At 38.7% G+C, this 23,748-nt stretch overlaps 1 protein-coding gene across 8 annotated transcripts in view; it reads right to left on the bottom strand.

Moving 5' to 3' along the window:
- The window catches only part of CCSER2 (coiled-coil serine rich protein 2), a 178,846-nt gene that overhangs the window by 26,419 nt on the left and 128,679 nt on the right, over positions 1-23,748 (bottom strand). For all 8 annotated transcript variants that reach the window (XM_066243980.1, XM_066243982.1, XM_066243988.1 and 5 more), the window contains 2 exons: positions 19,166-19,252; positions 10,575-10,664 (listed from right to left, as the gene is read on the bottom strand). In XM_066243980.1, the coding sequence (XP_066100077.1) occupies positions 10,575-10,664; positions 19,166-19,252 (177 nt within the window). The remainder of the gene's footprint in view (positions 1-10,574; positions 10,665-19,165; positions 19,253-23,748) is intronic.

Raw genomic sequence — 23,748 nt, 5'->3', positions numbered from 1 at the left:
TAAAGACTTAAATATTAAACTCAAAACCATAAAAACCCTAGAGGAAAACATAGGCAGTAAAATCTCAAACATTTCTGACCCTGGCCGGGTAGCTCAACTGGTTAAGAGTGTCATCTGATATGCCAAAACTGTGGGTTTGATCCTTTGGGTCAGGGGCACATACAAGAATCAGCCAATGAATGCATAAATAAGTTGAACAACAAATCAATGTTTCTCTCTCTCTCAAATCAATAAATAAATTTTCAAAAATCTGGCCCTGGCCGGTTGGCTCAGCGGTAGAGCGTCGGCCTAGCGTGCGGAGGACCCAGGTTCGATTCCCGGCCAGGGCACATAGGAGAAGCACCCATTTGCTTCTCCACCCCTCCGCCGTGCCTTCCTCTCTGTCTCTCTCTTCCCCTCCTGCAGCCAAGGCTCCATTGGAGCAAAGATGGCCCGGGCGCTGGGGATGGCTCTGTGGCCTCTGCCCCAGGCGCTAGAGTGGCTCTGGTCGCAACATGGCGACGCCCAGGATGGGCAGAGCATCGCCCCCTGGTGGGCAGAGCGTCGCCCCATGGTGGGCGTGCCGGGTGGATCCCGGTCGGGTGCATGCGGGAGTCTGTCTGACTGTCTCTCCCTGTTTCCAGCTTCAGAAAAAAAAAAAAAAAAAGCATAAGATGGCAAAAAAAAAAAAAAAAATCAAAAATCTCAGACATATCTTAGAGTAATATTTTTCTGATATATGTCCTCAGGTGACAGAAATGAAAACATAAACAAATGGAACTACATCAAACTAAAAAGTTTTTGCACAGCAGGAGAAATCATCAAAAAAATGAAAAAACCCATAGAATGGAAGAACATATTTGCCAATGATATATCTGATAAAGTATTAATATCCAAAATTTATAAACAACTCAATTCTCCCAAAACAAACATTCCAATTCAAAAATAAGCCAAAGGACCTAAATAGACACTTCTCCAAAAAGGACATACAGATGGTCAACAGACATATGAAAAGGCGCTCAACATCACTAATCATCAGTGATGCAAATTAACACCACAATGAGATATCACCTCAATCAAGCCTATCATCAATAAATCAATAAACAAGTGTTGGCAAGGATGTGAACGAAAGAGAACTTTTGTGCACTGTTGGTGGGAATACAGATTGGTGCAGCCACTATGGAAAGCAGTATGGAGTTACCTCAAAAAATTAAAAATGCAACTGCTGTATGACCCAGAAATTCTACTTCTGGTAATATATCCAAAGAAACCCAAAACACCAGTTCAAAAGAATAGATGCACTCCTATGTTTACTGCAGCATTAGTTACAATAGCTAAGATTTGGAAGCAGCCCAAGTGTCAATTAGTAGATAAGTGGAAAAAAACAGCAGTGGTACACACAATGGAATACTACTCACCCTTTTAAAAGATCATCTTACCCTTTGAGATAGCATGGATAGACCTGGAGAGTATTATGCTAAGTGAAAGCCAGAAAAAGATAAGTACCATATGATTTCACTTAGATGTGGATCTAAGAATAAAATAAGTTAAGAAACAATACAGAAACAAACTCAGATACAGAAAACAGACTAACAGCTGTCAGAGGGGAGGGGCGTTGGGGGTCTGGGTGAAAAAAATGAAGAGATTAAGTTAAGAAAATAAAACTCATAGACATAAAATTATGAAAAATCTTTTAATTAAAATTTTTTTTTAATTTGGTGAAAGGTAGGGAGGCAGAGACAGACTCCCACATGTGCCCTGACCAGGATCCATCAGACAAGCCCCCTACCAGGTGATGCTCTGCTCATATGAGAAAGCAATCAATGAACAACTAAGGTGTTGCAACAAAAAACTAATGACTGATGCTTCTCATCTCTCTCCGTTCCTGTCTGTCCCTATTTATCCCTCTCTCTGACTCTCTCTCTGTCATTGTAAAAAAAAAAAAAAAAAAAGTTGTAAGACACAACTAAAGCAATGATAGAAATAAGAAATCTCAAATCATTAAGCTAAACTTCCACCTTAAGAAACTTGGAAAAAGAGCAAAATAAACAAAAAGTAAATAGAACAAATACAATTAAGAACAGAAACTACTGAAACTGAACCCAGAAAAATAGAGATAATTAATAAAACAAAAAGTTGGTTCTTTTAAAAGGTCAATAAAACTGACAAGCCACTAAAATTGATAAAGAAAAATCGATAATATGCAAATTATCAAAATCAGGAATGAAATCAATACATTTCCTCCAGCCATTAAAAAGATAGTAAGGGAATACTACGAACAACTTTACAGCCATAAATTTGACAATGAGAAAAAATGGACTAATTCTTTGAAACCACAAACAATCAAAACTCATCCAAGATAAAAGATCATTTGAATAGTTCTATAATAGTTTAAAAATTCCACCTCCCCCCAAAAAAATGTTCCAGGCCAGATGTTTTCACTGGAGAAGTTTATTAAAGATTTAAGGAAAAATTAACACCAATTCTACACAATCTTTTTCAGAAAGTAAAGAGGAAAAAACACATTCCAACTCATTTATAAAGCCAGTATTACCCTAATACAAAAACAAACAAAGGTAGTTCAAAAAAATAAAAATACAGATAATTATTCCTAATGAATATAAATATAAACTATCTATCTATCTATCTATCTATCTATCTATCTATCTATCTATCTATCTATCTGGAGACAGACTGACAGACTGGAAGGGAGAAAGATGAGAAGCATCAACTTGCAGTTATGGTACTTGAGTTGTTCATTGATTGCTTTCTCAAATGTGCCTTGATCTGGGGGGGTGGGAGGCTCCAGCCAACGACCTTTGGACTCAAGCCAGCGACCATGGGATCATTTCCATGATCCCTCACTCAAGTTGGGAACCTGTGCTCAAACTGGCAAGCCTGTGCTCAAGCCAGAGGAGCCTGTGCTTAAAGCCAGCAACCTTGGGGTTTCAAACCTGGGACCTCAACTTTCCAAAAGATGCTCTAACCACTGTTCCATCACTGGTCAGGCTGTGACTATTAAAAGGCAGCAAAAAGGGAGAACTTTGTAGCAGTGTAATAATTCTATATGTGGTGGTTTTTACATGAATATATACAAGTGATAAAATGGCACAGAACTATGCATATACTAATATCAATTTCCTGGTTTTGATATTGTGCTACATATTTTTTTTCTTTTAGGTGAGAGGAGGGGAGATAGAGAGACAGACTCCCACATGTGCCCCGACTTGGATCCACCCGTCAACCCCATCTGGGGCCTATGCTTGAGTACTGAGCTATTTTTAGAGCCTGAAGCTGTTGCACTCAGACCAACGGAGCTATCGTCAGCATCCGCAGCCACACTCAAACCAACCAAGACACTGGCTGCAGAAGGGAAAGAGGGAGAGGTAGGGGGAGAGAAACAGATGGTTGCTTCTCCTGTGTGACCTGACCAGGAATCGAACCAGGGATGACAATAAGCAGGGCTGGTGCTCTACCACTGAGCAACCGGCCAGGGCCATTGCACTATATTGATATTTATGTAACTATTAGCAGATATTGGGTGATGATACAAAGCATCTTTCTGTACTGTTCTTCAACCTCCTATAAATCTATAAGTATTTAAAATAAAAAGTTAAAAAATAAAGAGTAATGAAACCATAATGCACATTATAGTAATACAGAGGAAAATTATGTAAAATGCTGATTATATTGGTAGGGTCATATTTTCTTGGGGAGAGAAGGAAAACATGTTTAAGAACCTCTTCATCTCTATAAACTAAAGATAATTTCCCTGAGTATAAAAAGAAAAAAGATTATATATTCCTTTCAACAGTAAAAATACTTGATTTTGGATATTAGAGCATTTAAATTATACATGTAGCTCACACTACATTTCTACTAGAGCACTAATGCAGAGGCAGAACAGTGTGTAATTCTTTTTTAACTAATGTCATAAAGAAAATCCCCAAGTTCTGGGCAGGAGAGGACCACTTGCTCATTTGAGTCTACTTTTAAGTTTTCTGATGATTTTTAAGATGAAATGGTAGATATGCAACACTTTCTGCTAAAACACTACAGTGGTTGTGGATAAGATTAAAAAAACACAGTAGGTGTGCATATAAATATAATCATGCTTTGCATCATGATGTTCTAGTTAGTGAGCCACTGCCTGTATGACCAGTGCTCGCTTAAGATTATAAAGGAGCTGAAATATTCCTATGCCTAGTGACATCATAACCATCGTAAAGTAGCACAACACATGACCTGTTGTTTGTGGTGATGCTGGTGTTAATCCACTGCGCTGCCAGTTGTATTAAAGTGTAGCACACACAATTGTGTACTGTACATAATACATGATAATGATAACAAGTAACTGTTACTAGTTACCTGTTTACCCTTCATTGTTATTTTAGAGTGTACTCTTTCTACTTATTAAAAAAGTTTGCTGTAAAGCAGCATGCTGGGTTACACCAGCAGCGGCCTAAGGTATGTCATGTTTACTGTGTCTCTTGACTGAATCCTTTTGTTGTGCTTGATTTAATCGTGTTGTTTTGTACAGTAACATGCTATAGGTTAATAGCCTAGAAGCAATAGGTGATAGGAAGGTTTCAGCTCTTTTATAATATTATGTAAGCACTGGTCATACAGGCAGTAGCTCACTGACTCGATACATCTAGCTTACGAATGTAGTAGGCGACACTATTTAGGTTTGAGTAAGTGGATTCTATGATGTTCACATAAGAACATCACAAGAAATTGCCTAATGATACATTTCTTAGAACATACCCCCATCACTAAGTAGTGTATCACTGCAGAGCCCACCCAAGGGGGGAGAAAAGCTGCTTTAAGAAAAACTTATATAGTACTGTAAATGCCTCACATATAGTTTAATCACACGCATAATATTCCAATTACACTTTAAATTAGTGGGACAGAAGAAAAAAAAAAGGAAGAAATACAGGGAATAAAACAAAAGTGTCTGGACTAAGGGTATTAGAGGAAATTCTTCATTTCTCTCAAGATAAAGCCTAAATTCTAAGTCTTCAATAGAAAGCAGCTCTGTAACTGTCAGAGATAAGCCAGGACCGGAGCCAGGCTGTCTGTCCTTGCAGCTCTCCCTCAGACCGAGAGCAGGCGAAGAGTTACCAAGGTCAGCGACCGCGGAATTTCTTTCTGTTTTAGCACTGAAGACACAATAACACTTTTCCTGATTCAGGAAAATTATCTATTTCTTCCTCTTCTGTCAGAGCTTAGAAAGCTTCCCGGAAGGGTCCTAACTGCTCCCCAGTAGGGGTCTGTGGCACTTCTAAGCTCTCCTAGTACATAGATGAGCTCTATTACTAAAGATTCCTGTCCGCCCACACTTTGAATCAAGATTTTACCTAATTTCTCCTGTACTTTTCAAGTTCCAATCCTACAAATTCAAACTATTCTACCCTTTGTCCTGCCAGAATCTCAAACTCAAGTGATCAGGTATATATATATATTTCAGCAGTTTTCCTAACAAAATTCTTTCTCTAGGTTTTCCTATTTTTATGACTGATATGCCATCTTCCCAGTCATCCAAGTTTGCTAATATATTCACTTTCACCCTTCGCATCCAGTCACATATCAAGACAACAGATTCTATTTTGGTGGCCTCTCTGTCTCCATGAGAGATCAATAACCACAGGTTAGCCCTCATCTCCTCTCACCTGGGTTGCTGTAATAGTCTCCCCTACTTTCACTCTGTGCTCACCAGGATTCTTTCCTTCCTGCTGGATTCCTGTGCTAAGCACAAGCGGAGAAATGAGACATAGTCCCTGTCTCAACAAGACTCAAGTCTCTCTTCTCACATTATATTCTTCCTGTAGCGAAACATAGTTAAGCCTGATTCCTGCTACAACCTTTTGGCTACAGAATCCAGTGGAAAGTTCTGTCTAATATTAATTCTTCATAATGTGATCCAAGTGTAACTTTCCAAATTTCTCTCTTCTCTCACAATATTCTCATGTAATCATTAGTGCACCATCACCAATAAGTACGCTAAAACATGAGAAAGTACAGAAAGTGATTTAAAAATATAGAGAGGTAACAATCCAAGTGTTACAGGCTTTTAATAGTACAAGAAATTTCATCTGTTGGTAGATTTTTATTTAATCCATGCAAGGTCTATTTCTCCTGACAAAGATAACAAGCAGCCTTAGGATCCAGAACTGATCTCATAAACGATCTCACATACCTAAATTACTCGAGACTACGATAACGTGAACCAAAATAAGAACACTTCACAGTTTTGTCTAAATACAGAATAAAAACAAAGTTACTGCACTGTTTAGAAAATACCTGGAACTTTTCCACTTTCTGACAGTACCTATCTGAGCTTCCAGTCACCCAAGAAAAGCTTCAATCTGATAAAAGGTTCTTTCTGACACACCATTTTGAAATGTCCACATAGTGTAGGTTCTCACTGGTCACAAGTCATCCTCCCAACGTGTTTCACACGTGGGCTTTGGCTGATGGTCAGTGACACTTCACTGCTCTGAATGAACAGGACATTTAGAAGTTTTAGGACTGGGTAAGAGAAATAGTATTATTTTCTGTTCTATCAGTAATATTAATGTAACTTTTTGAAGAAACAGAGCATACTACTAAAAAGATACTCTATAAGAAAAAAAATACATTAGTTACATCTGACATTTGAAAATTGTAATTTTCTAAAACATCAGTAAATATGTTTTCTAATTACCTAAGAAAAAAAAAGTCAAAATGTTCCAGCAATAAAGGCCTAATCAATTATCACTCAGCTAGCACAGACTTAATGGGGACAACTCCGTTACCTCTTTTATTACCTGTTAGGGAGCAGACTGCTTTCTTCTGAAAGACTGATCGGCTCGTGATACTCCTCGGAAAGCGAGGAGTATCTCCATGTCTCACTGACTGCTGTCTAACATTAAACCCTGAGAGTAAAGTCCACCCATGCCTTGTATAAGTCAGTAAATTACACCATATGTTACAGTACACAAATGAAGGGGATCCAAGTAGGAGAAAACTTTGCTACTATTCTTTGTTTTCTAACTGCACTACATATAATATAAGCTTTGCTTCTTTCTATGATTTCAAAAATGTTTTAGCATTATTCTGATACTTGGTATTAGAGGACACAGACTTAGATACTTTAAAATTTATGATCAGATCAATCAACTGCTATAATATCCATATTTAATTTGTTCCCAGCGGGGAAAAAAATGCTATTTCTCAGTTACTGGTTTCAGGTGTAGCCATGAAAGTCACAGTACTGTTGTTTATAAAGATCAGTGTAATAAAAGACACACAACAGAATGTAATGTCTCAGCAACACATAATAGGACTCCTGTCAGCATTTAGCTCAATGAACACAGGCTGTATTTAATGATTAATATCTAATATTAACTAAACATTAAACAATTTAAAAATAATTGCATGACCACATCATAAATCTTTCTTGTTTACATACCGAAATATACAGTGGTGCAGTGGATAAAGCCTTGACCTGGAACTCTGAGGTTGTCAGTTCTAACCCCTGGGCTTGCCTGGTCAAGGCACATATGAGAAGCAACTACTACAAGTTGATGCTTCCTGCTCCTACTTTCACCTCTTTCTCTCTCTCTCAAATTAAGAAATAAAATCTTTAAATACCAAAGTATTTAAAGTATTTATATTTCATTTAAAATACTTTTGGTGGCATATTTTAAATGTAACTAAGTAACTATAAATAAAAGACCTGGGCAAGAAATAAATCCCGTAATTCCCTTTGGAAATATATATGAATAGTAATGTGACATCTCTCCAACTGGGAGAAAATGGCACATCTAAATTTAAAATTAGGATGTTAATCTCACATAAAAATTAATCAATAATGCTGTCCACTTCCAAATCAGGAAGGCATATGGTATAGAGGAAAAAGAACTTAGGAGAGAGTACTCTTAAGACACATCTTTAAGTTATACTATTTCTTGCATTTAACATTTCATTTTATCGCTCAAGATAAACTTCTGAATACTATAATTATGTTCTATGTATTATCACAATGTCACAATGTACTGCTGAAATCTCATAAACCTGAGCTGCTGTTCGTCTGTCAGGAAATTAAGTTCTTATCATGACCTCTCACTGAGCCCAAGGCTCTGTCTTCCCTTTCTGAAGCTACGATCCTCTTCTCTCTATTCCTTTTCTCCACGGTACCTCTTGCAGCCACTTAAAAGGGAGGAACTAATAGATTACCTACAAGTTAGAAAACCTGGCTTCCGGCATAAGACTGCTGTATGCATGTTGCCTAAGTAATGCACAATTCACTTCTTAGTGAACTGTGCTTCTTCACACGCAGGAAGAGTGAGAGGAATACCATTTTAGGCACATCTGAATTTTGTTTCTGTAATCGTCCTGAGGGCTGAGACGGTATGTTCCGTTTCCATGTTTACACCCTTAGGTTAGGACAGTACCCAGAAGAGTAAGCACGCAAATACTTACTCCCAGGTAAAGTGCCTATCTGCTTTTCTTCCTTTCCCCTGTTCCTTATTTCCTATCGGTTCTCTATTTTAAAAAATCTATTTGCAGCAATTAGGTGATCTAAATTTTGTTTGGAAAAATTTATGAAAAGTTATCTTGGGCTGAACATATTCAAAATTCCATTCTCTGCTGCTATTGGTGGTCTACCATTCTCCTCTGACAGGTTCTCACTGAGATGTCCTTTTTATTCTATTTCTTTCCACATCCTAAATAGCTACTGACAGTACTGTAGGCCGTGATTCTCTCTTCCACTATCACTGTACCTTCTGTTGCAGCCAGATTTCTTCCTTCTTTTCAGGAAATGTTCACCAGAAATGCTTACATATGCCTCACAAATCTCAGATAGATTTCAAAAATCTCAGATAATTTCAAAAATCTCAAGTATCTGACAGAGTCTCAAGAAAGGCATTTAAGTATCCCAAGATATTACAGAAATGGTGAGGAACGGGTACTCAAATTATTACTTTCAATTTTACCAAAGTCTGAGCCAGATCAAAAAATATTTTTTTTTACCTAAACTTGGGGATTTTCTTAATGTTTTGATTTCCAAAATCACCACGTGAAAAACTAGATGTTGCCAAAGAAGACTCCCACTGTATTTCCCCCAACCCAAAATCAACATCTAGTTTATATATGTTGGGTTTTTGCTAAAAAGAAACAAACAAAACATGTCGAATAAAGTGTAACTTTTTAAAAGAGAAAATAAAATCTTGTTATTATAGTAAATGGTTTCCAAAATAATTCATTTTAATTGAATCCAACAAAGTCCAAAGAACATAAAAATCAAATAGTAAACTCAATATTTAATATTTGATAATTAACATTTAATTAAATATAGGTAACTATTTCTTTAAATAAATACATTTAACTACTTTCCCAGTAATTCCTGGATAAAATTTTAAATCATACCCTCAAATGAACTTTAACACTAACTTCAACAATTTCCCTAAACATAATCTGTGTTCCTGCCAAAATCTTGCTCTTACCACTGCCCAGCCTTATCTTCCCACTTCTCTGCCTTTACTTGTACTGGTCCTTTTGCCAGTGAGATAGCACCCACTTCAATCCGCAAAACTCTCTCTATCCTTCAAGGCTCCCCAGTGTGCTTTTAGGGGGAGGAACTCCGAGCTAAATGTCAGCAGTCTGAAGTTAATATTACTATTTTGTTACTGTTTAATTATGGAAACTTTAATACGCCATTTAATTTTCCTGGCTTTTGTCAGCTTATCTATAATATAAAGGTATTCAGCAGGTAATTCCTATAGTAATAGGTAGGTAACAAGAAAGCCTAACATCTGTTAGGTGTGCTAGGCTGAAAATTGGACCTTCACTTCACCTAAGACCACAGTAACACTAACCCAGGAGTATATTTAGGCATGAGTTGGGGTGTTCTTACCATTTACCTTTTTCTGGTGAGCAGGCTTACAAACAAGACTAGCCAGTTTCCAGAACAGTGAAGTTGAGGGAGCCAGAGATGGTGGAAATACTCCCAGGAGGATGGCAAAATGGAACTTCTCACACTTAATGAGACCGTCTACCTACTTAGGAACAATGTCAGAAAACGCAACCATGCCTGCAAAGATACCATTCCCTAACTATGTCTAAAACATAACCTTTACTGTTTATATCCTAATGCATTTATACTTCCTAACAGTCTCAACACTTGAGTAATTATAATAATAAAATCTATTTGGACATTTTCAGTAAAAGAATATGTGGCACCATATATTTTCAAAGTTATATGCTACCAAAGAGAAGGGATTGCATTTTTGTTACTTCATTTCTTTAAGAGTACGGGGAAACAATACTTGGATAAATACAGAAATGAGAGGAGACTAGACACTCAAATAAAATGGGTTACAATATGCAAAATGGAAAAGCTAATAATTGCCATTCACTTTTGTGAGACACACAAGAAAAGCTTTAGAAAGCACATAAACACCTAAGAGACAAGAATGAAACAACTTACTTAAAATGAACAGCCATGACAGATTCAAAATTTTTAGAGATTAGACCAAAAAAGGGGTAAAACAAAATAGCAAACTAATAAATGACTAGAGAAGGAGTTAAGGGTATACACTACTTACAGGAATTCTTCTCCATGGTGTTTGGGTATATTTATCAGCATATGTGCATTGCTCCTCTTTAGATTTTTGGTGGCAGTTACACCGAGTTGCCTGAACAAAAACAGAAATTTTTATCCTGGTGTAATTCTTCATACATATACCTATACTTATACAAATGAGGTAATTAGAGTCTCTCTTAGGGGGTTGAAAACCAGGGCAAACATCAATATCTATTAGGTATTCTTCCGTCTTATTCAGAGATTGGGTTCTAGAATCTGCCAGAAAGGCTAAAATTTTGGGGGTTTTTTTGTTTTTTTTGTGTGTGTGTTTTTTTTTGTATTTTTCTGAAGCTGGAAATGGGGAGGCAGTCAAACAGACTCCCGCATGCGCCCGACCGGGATCCACCCGGCACGCCCACCAGGGGGCGATGCTCTGCCCATCTGGGGCGTCGCTCTGCTGCAACCAGAGCAATTCTAGCGCCTGAGGCAGAGGCCACAGAGCCATCCTCAGCACCCGGGCCAACGTTGCTCCAATGGAGCCTTGGCTGCAGGAGGGGAAAAGAGAGACAGAGAGGAAGGAGAGGGGGAGGGGTGGAGAAGCAGATGGGCGCTTCTCCTGTGTGCACTGGCTGGGAATCGAACCCAGGACTCCCGCACACCAGGCCAACGCTCTACCACTGAGCCAACCGGCCAGGGCGAAAGGCTAAAATTTTGAATATCAAAATTACCTTTGGCAATATCTTATATCATCCACAAAACAAAATACCTATCATTTTATGCATATAAATATGTGCAGCACTATATATAGGTATAGAATATAATAGCAACTTACAGTATATAAAAGAATTGCAAGATTTTAAGTATTTCCCTAAACTATTATGGTAATTACAATATCTGCAGCACAATTTCTTAAATTCATTTTGTGGTTGAACTCTACTGGACATTAAATAAAAGCAGTCGACAAATAAGATTGTCTTTTCACAAGTTCATTGCTTTTAAGCTCCCTAATGATGTGCAGACTTTACTGAAATGGAATATTTTGAAGGATCTCTACCCTTTGACAAGATCTCTTTGAGCATCTTCATTCACAAATGAATTTTCCACACATGATTCCAGTCCAAGAATACTCACTAGTCATTTATACAACAGAAAATAATATATCCATTCTGTAAATTTTGGCCTTTCAAATAAATATCAATTTTTTAAATGAAAAGATAAATAATGAGAATTTTTCCTTAGTGTGAAGTTGTAGTATAACCATATTATTTATTAAAATACTCCAATAGAAGTAATATACTTTCTTTAAGGGAAACCTATATAACAAATTCTTGATTATTTCACTAAGTTAAAATTATAAGTTTCTACTCTAAAAATAATTACCAATATTCAAAATTTATTTCAACTGCAACTGATCATTCTTATGTCTACATACAAAATAAAATCTAATTAAAACCAAAAATCTCTCTAGTACTGACATTATTTTCCATTTCTTGTAGTACAGAGATATGTCTCATTTCTAAGAAATGGGACAGTCACTGAAACAAAATTCAAAAGATACATGAATCTTGAATAATGCAGCACTTAGAACCCCCTGCACAGCTGACAATCTGCATATAACATTTGACTACCCAAAAATATAACTACTAATAGCCTACTGTTGATTTGAAGCTTTAGTGATAACATAAGTAGTTAATTAACACATATTTTATGTTATGTATTATATTCTATATTCTTACAATAAAGTAAGCTACACAAAAAATATTAAGAAAATCACGAGAAAATATATTTATTGAAAAAAACAACTGCATATAAGTGGATCCACACAATTCAAACCCATGCTATTCAATTTTTCAACTTATAGCAAATACTATAAGACTTAATTAACTTATACTTGACTTTGGGAGGTGAATGCACAGTGCAGTGTACAGATGATGTATTATGAAATGGTATAAATGAAACCTATGTAATTTTATTAACCAATGTTTTCCCAATAAATTCAATTAAAAAAATAAGACTTAACTTTTAAAATGTCATGAAAGGTATGTAAAGAACAGAATATAAAACATTTATCTTAATGCAAGCACATTACTTATTCTATCTTGACTATTGCAATTCTGGAAACAATTCCTTTCTGCGTCTGCATATGAAGAATAAGATTGGGCAAATATTTGGGTTTTCCAAATTTGGAAATCCTAGCTTTAGTGATACACTTTTGACTTTCAATTAAGACTTTTCTTGGCCTGGTGGTATTTTTATGCCATTATGGTTTTGTTATCTTGGCCTTTTATATTATTATAAACTAAATTATCTTTAACGTCAAGACAGGATACACACTTTTTTAATATGACACTACAGAAGTGACATCAGAGAAATGGCGCCGTAAGGAGTGATACCAATAAATCTCTCCAAAAATTCAACAAGATCTTAAACCAGAGACAGAAAAATCTACCCTTGGAGCCTCCAGAAGTTCCACACTAAACGTGAAAGTATGACCAAGCGAAAAATTGACTAAATATATAATCAACCCTGAAGGAAATAAGACGGAGGAAGAAACACTCCGCCTTACTCACTAACATAAATAAGAGCTGCTTTCACTGGGAACTGAGAGTATAGGAACTAAGGCAGGCATAGGGTGTGAATAGAACCAACTTTGGCACAAACGTCCGAAACAGGCTGTGGCACGAACATCCAAGCCGAGGGAAAACTGTGCTTGTGGCAACCCAGTCAACACAAGCTAACGCTTGCGCCAAATCCAGACAAAGAAAAGCAAGTGGGGCAGCCATAGGCCCCAATCTCCTGATAGGCGAGCACAGATAGTGGGCGAGAAATTCCTCCTAGAGCCCCGGGAGTGGGCGCCCGTGTTACCGGACAGAGGGGCAGAGTCAGAGGCCTTTGTGTGGGCCGAAACCAGAGTCTCGGGGTCAAACATGCGCCCTGAAAAGCGGCGCACGAGGAGTGAGCGGGAGAAAAATTTCCTATGATCGAACTTTTCTGTGCAGGCAGGGCGCCACCTAAACCAGGGCGAGAGGCAGCAGGCCCGATATCCTGGTCGGCCAGCGCGGATAGTGGGCGAGAGACTCCCTAGGGAGTGGGCGCCCGTGTTCCCAGACAGGGGGGCAGAGTCAGAGGCCTTTGTGTGGGCCGAAACATGAGTCTCAGTGTCGCCCCTGCACCCTGAAGAGCGGCGCGCTAAAGCGAGATTCCCTATGCTCGAACTTCTCCAGGCGGGGGGGGGGGGGGGGGGGGAGTGCCTCACCCAGCCATACAAGCTAACAGACCCATGAAGGATTAGCTTAACCCATAGTCTGCTCAACTCCTAACTGACATATGCGACCCTGACAAGATCTCTCTCAGGTGAGCGATCTGAAACAAGAGGGGAGATATTTTTCGGTACCTCTTGTTAATGCTATGCACATAGGGGTGGGGGCAACCTCTGATTGGCAGAGCTTGCATAGTCAGGGCAATATGTTAAAAAGAGAGATTTGGCACCTTATAAGTCCTCCTGCTTTGCAAACAGCGACTAGGGCATCTTCTACTCAGCCAAAACAGGTTACAAAGTGCCAAAAGCCTGGGGAAAGTGGTCCCACAGAGTGCTGAGGCATTCGGGACACGCCTAGAGGAGCATAGAAAGGCACCTTAAAAACAACTAGCTCGCCCTGGGCGGTTGGCTAAGCGGTAGAGCGTCGGCCTAGCGTGCGGAGGACCCAGGTTCAATTCCCGGCCAGGGCACACAGGAGAAGCGCCCATTTGCTTCTCCACCCCTCCGCCACGCCTTCCTCTCTGCCTCTCTCTTCCCCTCCCACAGCCAAGGCTCCATTGGAGCAAAGATAGCCCGGGCACTGGGGATGGCTCTGTGGCCTCTGCCTCAGGCGCTAGAGTGGCTCTGGTCGCAACATGGCGATGCCCAGGATGGGCAGAGCATCGCCCCCTGGTGGACAGAGCGTGGCCCCTTGGTAGGCAGGCCGGGTGGATCCCGGTCGGGTGCATGCGGGAGTCTGTCTGACTGACTCTCCCTATTTCCAGCTTCAGAAAAATGCAAACAAACAAACAAACAAAAAACCAAATGGCTCCCAGCTCCTCCTAATTATACTAGCAGCTCTGACTGATTGAGCCTTACTCAGAGCCCTGTGCTGAGTTGGGATAGAGTGGGGATATGCCAGCTCTTTGAGCCTCTTAATCTACAGACAGAGGTAGCAGCAACCCCATAGCTGGATCATCAGGATGCTAATTCAGGAAGGAAAGACTAGGGGAGAGGCTCCGGGAAAACGGACTATCTCATTGTCGGATGTTTGACCCCGAGATTCCGGTTTCAGCCCACACAAAGGCCTCTGACTCTGCCCCTCTGTCCAGTAACACGGGCGCCCACTCCCGGGGCTCTAGGAGGAATTTCTCGCCCACTATCTGTGCTCGCCGATCAGGAGATTGGGGCCTATGGCTGCCCCACTTGCTTTTCTTTGTCTGGATTTGGCGCAACGGACTCTCTCATTAGCAAATGCTAATGAGCCTCAACTGCTAACGAGACTGAAGCCCAATATATGACATCGCCATAGAGATTTATCAACTGCAAACCTCTACCTAAGTGTGTCACAGGGGCAGAACCCGGGGTACAGAGTTACCGACCAGGAAGAGGGGGAGAAAAGAAAAAGCAAGAAGATAACCTCTCAAAATCAGGAATAATTCACAGACTTTATAACCTATCCTATTTTATTATATTTGTTTGTTTCTTTCTCTTATCTTCTTGTCTTGATTATTTTCTTCCTCTTCAAATTCGGTCGTTTAATTCTCTGCTGGTCTTACTCTCTCCTCTCCTTGAACTGCACTACCCATAAGTGTTACATCTCCCATTATCTTTTCTCTTCTCTTCCTTTCTATGAGGGTTGCACTCCAAAACCCTTAACTCTTTCTCTCTCCTATTGTTCTTTTTCCTTTTTTCTTCTTTTTGTGTTTTCCTCTTTCTTTTATTCTCCTTCTATATTAGTTTCTTCTTTTCTCCTTTTATTTTCCCCTCATTCAATCCTTAATCACGAACAAAATATTTTATTTGGGACTCAAATTTTTCTTTGTGGTGCTTTAGGGGTTTTTTACTTCGCTTTTTAAACTCACTAGCAGTGCTCCCAAACCTGGCTCTCCATTTTATCTAGTTTTTGCTCTACTAAATACAATAGTAATTTTTTAATTTTTTCCCCGTTTTTCCTGTTTCCCTCTTATTCCTCTCATTATATCTCTTAGTCAACCATCACCTAAAAGCAAATCAGTTTTTCTTCACATAAATTTTTTCCTTTTTTGCATTTTGTGGGTGCATATCCCCTTTTCTGCCCCTTTATCACTTCTCCCCAACACAGGCCCTCCATTATAGGTAGTTTTTGTTCTATTAAGCGCAATATAATTCACAGTTCACCACAAGATTTTCTCAAGAAGGAGGGGAGAGGAGCACAGAGGAAAAAAAAGGGGGGGAATAATAATTTTTTATTTTTTTAAACTTTTCATTTTTTATTAATTCTCATTAGTACTATCAAAAAAACCACCCTCAGATGCCATTAAGGAAAAGAAAATTGAATATCATGGATACAAAAGACAGAGGTAGCACAGATAGATGAGGAAAAACCTATGGAGAAAAATTTAATATATTTGAAACTGTAGAGCTAAATGACAGAGAATTTAAAATAGAAATCCTAAAAATACTCAGAGATATACAAGAAAACACAGAAAGGCAATTTAGGGAGCTCAGAAAACAACTCAACGAACACAGAGAATATATTACCAAGGAAATTGAAACTATAAAAACAAATCAAACAGAGATGAAAAACTCAATGCACAAGCTGAAAAACGAGGTAACAAGCTTAGCTAATAGAACAGGCCAGACAGAAGGTAGAATTGGTGAAACAGAAGAAAGCAACTTGAGGCACAACAGAGAGAAGAAGAAAGAGACTCAAAAATTTTAAAAAAATGAGAAAGTCCTACAGAAATTGTCTGACTCCATCAAAAAGAATAACATAAGAATAATAGGTATATCAGAGGGAGAAGAGAGAGAAAATGGAATGGAGAACATATTCAAACAAATAATAGATGAGAACTTCCCAAGCCTGTGAAAAGAACTAAAGCCTCAAATTCAAGAAGCAAACAGAACTCCGAGTTTTCTTAACCCCAACAAACCTACTCCAAGGCACATCATAATGAAACTGGCACAAACCAACAACGAAGAAAAAATTCTCAAGGCAACCAGGGAAAAGAAGAATACAACATATAAAGGAAGGCCCATTAGATTATCATCATATTTCTCAACAGAAACTCTATAAGCTAGAAGAAAGTGGACCCCAATATGTAAAGTCCTGAAAGAGGGGAACTTTCAGCCAAGAATACTATACCCATCAAACCTATTCTTCAAATACAAAGGAGAAATAAAAATATTCACAGATACAGAAAAGATGAGGGAATTTATCATCAGAAAACCCCCACTCCAGGAATTACTAAAGGGGGTTTTCCAACCAGATACAAAGAACAAAACAAAACAAAACTACAAGTAAAAGCTCCACCAAGAACACAATAAAACCAAATTTAAACTCTGACAACAACAAAAAAGGGAGGGGAGAGGACGGAGATTAACAGTAGCAAAGGACCATGGAGTGCAAAAGTACTCACAAGATAGTGCACTATAATGAAAAGAGTAGGAACCCTTTTCATTACTTAATGGTAACCACCCTTTAAAAAACCACCACAGAAGCACATGATTTTAAAAAGATGGCAACAGAGAAAAGATGTATGGAATACAACCAAACAAAAACAAAGGATAGAAAAACGAAACAGAAGAATCAAACAAGACACAAAACTAACAGAAAGCAATGTATAAAATGGCAATAGGGAACTCACAAGTGTCAATAATTACACTAAATGTAAACAGATTAAACTCACCAATAAAAAGGCACAGAGTAGCAGAATGGATTAAAAAAGAAAATCCAACTGTATGCTGCCTACAAGAAACTCATCTAAGCAACAAAGATAAAAACAAATTCAAAGTGAAAGGCTGGAAAACAATACTCCAAGCAAATAACATCCAAAAAAAAGCAGGCGTAGCAATACTCATATCTGATAATGCTGACTACAGTAGTAGTACAACCGTTATGGAAGAAAGTATGGTGGTTCCTCAAAAAACTGAAAATAGAACTACTTTATGACCCAGCAATCCCTCTACTGGGTATATACCCCAAAACTCAGAAACACTGATACGTAAAGACACATGCAGCCCCATGTTCATTGCAGCATTGTTCACAGTGGCCAAGACATGGAAACAACCAAAAAGCCCTTCAATAGAAGACTGGATAGAGAAGATGTGGCACATATACACTACGGAATACTACTCAGCCATAAGAAATGATGACATCAGATCATTTACAACAAAATGGTGGGATCTTGATAACATTATACGGAGTGAAATAAGTAAATCAGAAAAAAACAAGAACTGCATTATTCTATACATAGGTGGGACATAAAAATGAGACTAAGAGACATGGACAAGAGTGTGGTGGTTACGAGGAGGGGGGAGGGAGAGGGAAAGGGGGAAGGAGAGGGGCACAAAGAAAACTAGATAGAAGGTGATGGAGGACAATCTGACTTTGGGTGATGGGTATGCAACATAATTGATTAACAAGATAACCTGGACATGTTTTCTTTGAACATATGTATCCTGATTTATTGATGTCACCCTAGTAAAATTAATTTTAAAAAATAATAATAATATGATACTACGTTTGAAATTGTAACTACTGAAAAATTATATCTATTCACCATCAGCCACAAAGAAACATTTTCTTAAGGACTACTTGTTACTTTCTCTTTTTTATTTTTTGTATTTTTCTGAAGTGAGAAGGGGGTTGCAGAGAAACAGACTCCCGCATGTGTCTGACAAGGATCTTCCCTGCAAACCCACTAGGGGGTGATGCTCTGCACATCTGGGGCATTGCTCCATTACACTGTAACCATTCTAGTGCCTAAGGCAGAGGCCACGGAGCCATCCTCAGTGCCCAGGCCAAATTCGCTCCAATGGAGCCTTGGCTGAGGGAGAGGAAGAGACAGATAGAAAGGAGAGGGGGAAGTGTGGAGAAGCAGATGGGCGCTTCTCCTGTTTGCCCCAGCCAGGAATCAAACCTGGGACTTTCACACACCAGGCCGATGTTCTACCACTGAGCCAACCAGCCAGGGCCTACTCTTCACTTTTTCTAACAGACATCTGTACAGATACCTAAGGCTTATACACAGTTTCATTCTGCTACCAGAGAGACAATATGTCCTGTTCTCAACTCATCAGCCCTCATTTCTTAAACAGCATATGGATTCAAGACAATTACCCTTTATCAATAAAATGGCTATAAGTCAATGAATTTCAAAACCTCAAAACAGGCCACTGAAAATGAATGGACAAAGATTTTTTTCTTCACCTTGAGTATCTATTATTTAGATTATAGGTTAAAACCACATACTTCTAGAGTGCATATAATCTAAAAATAACCTTAAAGCCAAAAAAAGTCAAATTTCAATTCTGTCTATAGCTTTTTATAAACAATATGTATTGCCCAGTTTGAGAAATCTTCACTTTATATACTATACTATAATACTTACAAGCTGATGTTCTAATAGTTGGATTTTTTCATCTTTTTTCTTTATTTCCTCTCTAAGTTGTTTTATTTCATTTAATAAATCTTCATTCTGAAACATTAAAAAAACATAACAAAGAATTTAACTGCATTTAAAATACACTAATGAGAAACATTAAATCAATAATGGAAACTGAGCAATGAATGGTTTGTTCATTCAAAAGAAAATTTCTAAATATACAAGGTACTAACTTATAAAAACAAACAAAAAGAAGAGAACACATTTTAGTGTTCTAAGAATTCAGAGTAAAACGGAGTTTGACATGTAAACAATGAACAATAACAGCAGTAACAGCTAATACTCATTGAGTACTTAACAGATGCCAAGAACTAAGCACTTTTATTTAACCAAGCATTTGATCCTGACTACAATACTGAGGTAGGTACTATTATCCCCATTCCACAGATAAGAAAACTAGGACGTAGGTCATAAAGTACAAGTTACATGCAAAATCATTAACTCTAGCTAAATTTCAAGGGATGTATAAGAGATGCATATCATGGAAAATGAAAGGTACACAAGCAAAGGCGACCAAGTAATTAAATCAGCAGAAAGATAATTGTGCCTGAACGATAACAAGGAGATATTTTTTTCCAGGAGTCATTTTTCTGAGAAAGAGAGAATACCTTGTCAACTTAATATAAAAAATTCCTAATAGGAAAATATAAAAAATGAGGCCCTAGCTGGGAGGCTTGGTGGATAAAGTGTCTACCATAGGCAGAGATTGTGAGTTGGACCCATTATCAGGGCATGCATGAAAGCAATCAATGAGTACACAACTAAACAGAAAAACTAAGTGAGACAAGTTGATGCTTCTCTCTCTCTCTCTTCTCTCTATCCGCCTACTAACAGTATTGAATGGAAAATACTGTCAAGTTAAGTAGAAATCCAGTTACATTTCCAAGTATCAAGTATCAACACCCTCTAGTTAGCATTGTTTACTAGTATTCAATTATCCAGAAATATACACTGAGGAAGTAGTGCAAGCAGGAAAATTAGAATATATACATGAATAATACCATCATCTTTCCAGAGAGAAAAATACATTAAGCAGGTAATTTATATATGTTGTTATTGAGCAAAGTATGGCAGGGCAAGGGATAAAAGCTTTTAAGGTGAAAGCCACGCCAAGTGTCTAGAGAATTAAAATCAGCAGCTATTTTAATCACTCCAGGTTTCCATGTTTACTAAAAAGGGTTTTATAAAGAATCAAGGAGAGGTTTATTTGTTTTACTGGCTTTAAGACAGAAAAGATATAGAGATTTATAAACTGAAGATGAAGAGGAAATAGGTAAAGCACACTGAAAACAGACAACAGAGGTAGACAGAGCTAGGTCCCTAGCAACAGCAAAAGAGTCCAGAACACGAGAAGAATGCATGATCACCCACCATGGCCACTTTTCCCCTGTAGAGGGAAAAAGTAAACAAGAGAGGCAATAGACACAGATCAGAAGGCATGAAGCAGGTAGCAGAGATGGCTTGGTGAACACAAGGCTGCCGGAAGACACTGTGAAGAGTGGCTGAGAATGGGGGGAATGGGGAGAGCTTGTCAAGACCAGCGCATCAGGGGAATGGGAGAGGGAGCTGTCCTAAGAAAAGGATGGATCAGAAACATGGCAGGTCCCCTGGAGAGTTTACACGTTAAATTTGTAATGACACCTCACCATATATGCATCATCTGAAACTGAACTGCTAAACCACTTTGGATAAGATGGGAACACAGCTGATATACTGATATGCTGATGAAAGTGCAAGAGTCCCATGTTCTGGAGAGAAGCTATCTGTTATTGCAGCTTCTGTTGTAAAAGAAGGCAGAAATACGAGGAACTGTCTGCATAGAAGGAACAGAGCAGGGGCAAGAAATAAATACTTCGTCAATGACGTAAGAGAAATGGCACCGTAAGGAGCGATACCGATAAATCTCCCCAAAAATTCAACAAGAACTTCAACCAGAGACAGAAAAATTTATCTGTGGAGCCTACAGAAGTTCCACACAAAACACAAAGGTATGATCGAGCAAAATATTGACTAAATATATAATCAACCCCCAAGGAAATAAAACAGAGGAAGAAACACTCTGCCTTACTCATTAACCTAAATAAGGGCTGATTGCACTGGGAACTGAGAGTATAGGAACTAAGGCAGGCATAGGGTGTGAATAGAACCAGGCTGTGGCACAAACATCCGAAACAGGCTGTGGCACGGACATCCAAGCCGAGGAAAAACTGTGCTTGTGGCAACCCAGTCAACACAAGCTAACGCTTGCGCCAAATCCAGACAAAAAAAGGCAGGTGGGGCAGCCATAGGCCCGATCTCCTGGTTGGCGAGCGCAGATAGTGGGCGAGAGATTCCTCCTAGAGCCCCAGGAGTGGGCACCCGTGTTACCGAACAGAGGGGCAGAGTCAGAGGCCTTTGTGTGGGCAGAAACCGGAGTCTCGGAGTCACCCCTGCGCCCAGAAAAGCAGTGCATGCGGAGTGAGCAGGAGCGAAATTCGCTACGCTCGAACTTTTCCCAGCGGGCAGGGCGCCGCCTCACTCAGGGAGAGGCAGCTGGCCCGTGTACTGGTAAGTGAGCATGGATAGTGGGCGAGAGAATCCTCTGGGAGTGGGTGCCCATGTTCCCAAACAAATGTGCAGAGTCAGAGGCCTTTGTGTGGGCCAAAACCTGAGTCTCGGGTCGCCACTGCGCCCTGAAGAACAGTGCGTGAAAGTGACATTCCCTACGATCGAACTTCTCCGGGCGGGTGGGGCGCCTAACCCAGCCATACAAGCTAACAGACCCATGAAGAATTAGCTTAATCCACAGTCCGCTCCCCTCCCAAATGACCTATGTGACCCTAACTGACAAGATCCCTCTCAGGCAAAGGCAGCAGCAACCCCATAGCTGGATTATCAGGATGCTAATTCAGGAAGAAAAGACTAGGAGAGAGACTCCGGGAAAACGGACTCTCTCATTGTCAGAGCCTGCAAATGCTAATAAGCTTCGTCTGCCAACGAGACTGAAGCCCAATATATGACATCACCATAGAGATTTATTAACTGCAAACCTCTACCTAAGCGTGTCACAGGGGCAGAACCCGGGGTACAGAGTCACCGACCAGGAAGAAGGAGAGAAAGGAAAAAGCAAGAAGATAACCTCTCAAAATCAGGAATAATTCTCAGACTTTATAACCTATCCTATTTTATTATATTTGTTTATTTCTCTTCTTGTCTTGATTATTTTCTTTCTCTTCCAATTTGGTCGTTTAATTCTCTGCTGGTCTTACTCTCTCCTCTCCTTGAACTACATTAACCATAAGTGTTACATCTCCCATTATCTTTCTTTTCTTCTTCCTTTCTCTCTATGAGGGTTGCACTCCAAAACCCTTAACTCTTTCTCTCTCCTATTGTTTTTTTTCCTTTTTTCTTCTTTTTATGTTTTCCTCTTTCATTTTTTCTCCTTCTATATTACTTTCCTCTTTTCTCCTTTTCTTTTCCCCTCATTCAATCCTTAATCACGAACAAAATATTTTATTTGGGACTCAAATTTTTCTTTGTGGTGCTTTAGGGGTTTTTTACTTCGCTTTTTTAACTCACTAGCAGTGCTCCCAAACCTGGCTCTCCATTTTATCTAGTTTTTGCTCTACTAAATACAATAGTAATTTTTTAATTTTTTCCCCGTTTTTCCTGTTTCCCTCTTATTCCTCTCATTATATCTCTTAGTCAACCATCACCTAAAAGCAAATCAGTTTTTCTTCACATAAATTTTTTCCTTTTTTGCATTTTGTGGGTGCATATCCCCTTTTTTGCCCCTTTATCACTTCTCCCAAACACAGGCCCTCCATTATAGATAGTTTTTGTTCTATTAAGCGCAATATAATTCACAGTTCACCACAAGATTTTCTCAAGAAGGAGGGGAGAGGAGCACAGAGAAAAAAAAGGGGGGGAATAATAATTTTTTATTTTTTTAAACTTTTCATTTTTTATTAATTCTCATTAGTACTATCAAAAAAACCACCCTCAGATGCCATTAAGGAAAAGAAAATTGAATATCATGGATACAAAAGACAGAAAGGTAGCACAGATAAATGACAGAAATCTATGGAGAAAAATTTAATATATTTGAAACCGTAGAGCTAAATGACAGAGAATTTAAAATAGAAATCCTAAAAATACTCAGAGATATACAAGAAAACACAGAAAGGCAATTTAGGGAGCTCAGAAAACAACTCAACGAACACAGAGAATATATTACCAAGGAAATTGAAACTATAAAAACAAATCAAACAGAGATGAAAAACTCAATGCACAAGCTGAAAAACGAGGTAACAAGCTTAGCTAATAGAACAGGCCAGACAGAAGGTAGAATTGGTGAAACAGAAGAAAGCAACTTGAGGCACAACAGAGAGAAGAAGAAAGAGACTCAAAAATTTTAAAAAAATGAGAAAGTCCTACAGAAATTGTCTGACTCCATCAAAAAGAATAACATAAGAATAATAGGTATATCAGAGGGAGAAGAGAGAGAAAATGGAATGGAGAACATATTCAAACAAATAATAGATGAGAAC

This window comes from Saccopteryx bilineata, chromosome 9, assembly GCF_036850765.1.
Source record: "Saccopteryx bilineata isolate mSacBil1 chromosome 9, mSacBil1_pri_phased_curated, whole genome shotgun sequence".
NCBI lineage: Eukaryota > Metazoa > Chordata > Mammalia > Chiroptera > Emballonuridae > Saccopteryx > Saccopteryx bilineata.
The sequence above is the reverse complement of the archived record's forward strand: the minus strand, read 5'-3'. Positions and strand labels throughout refer to the sequence as shown.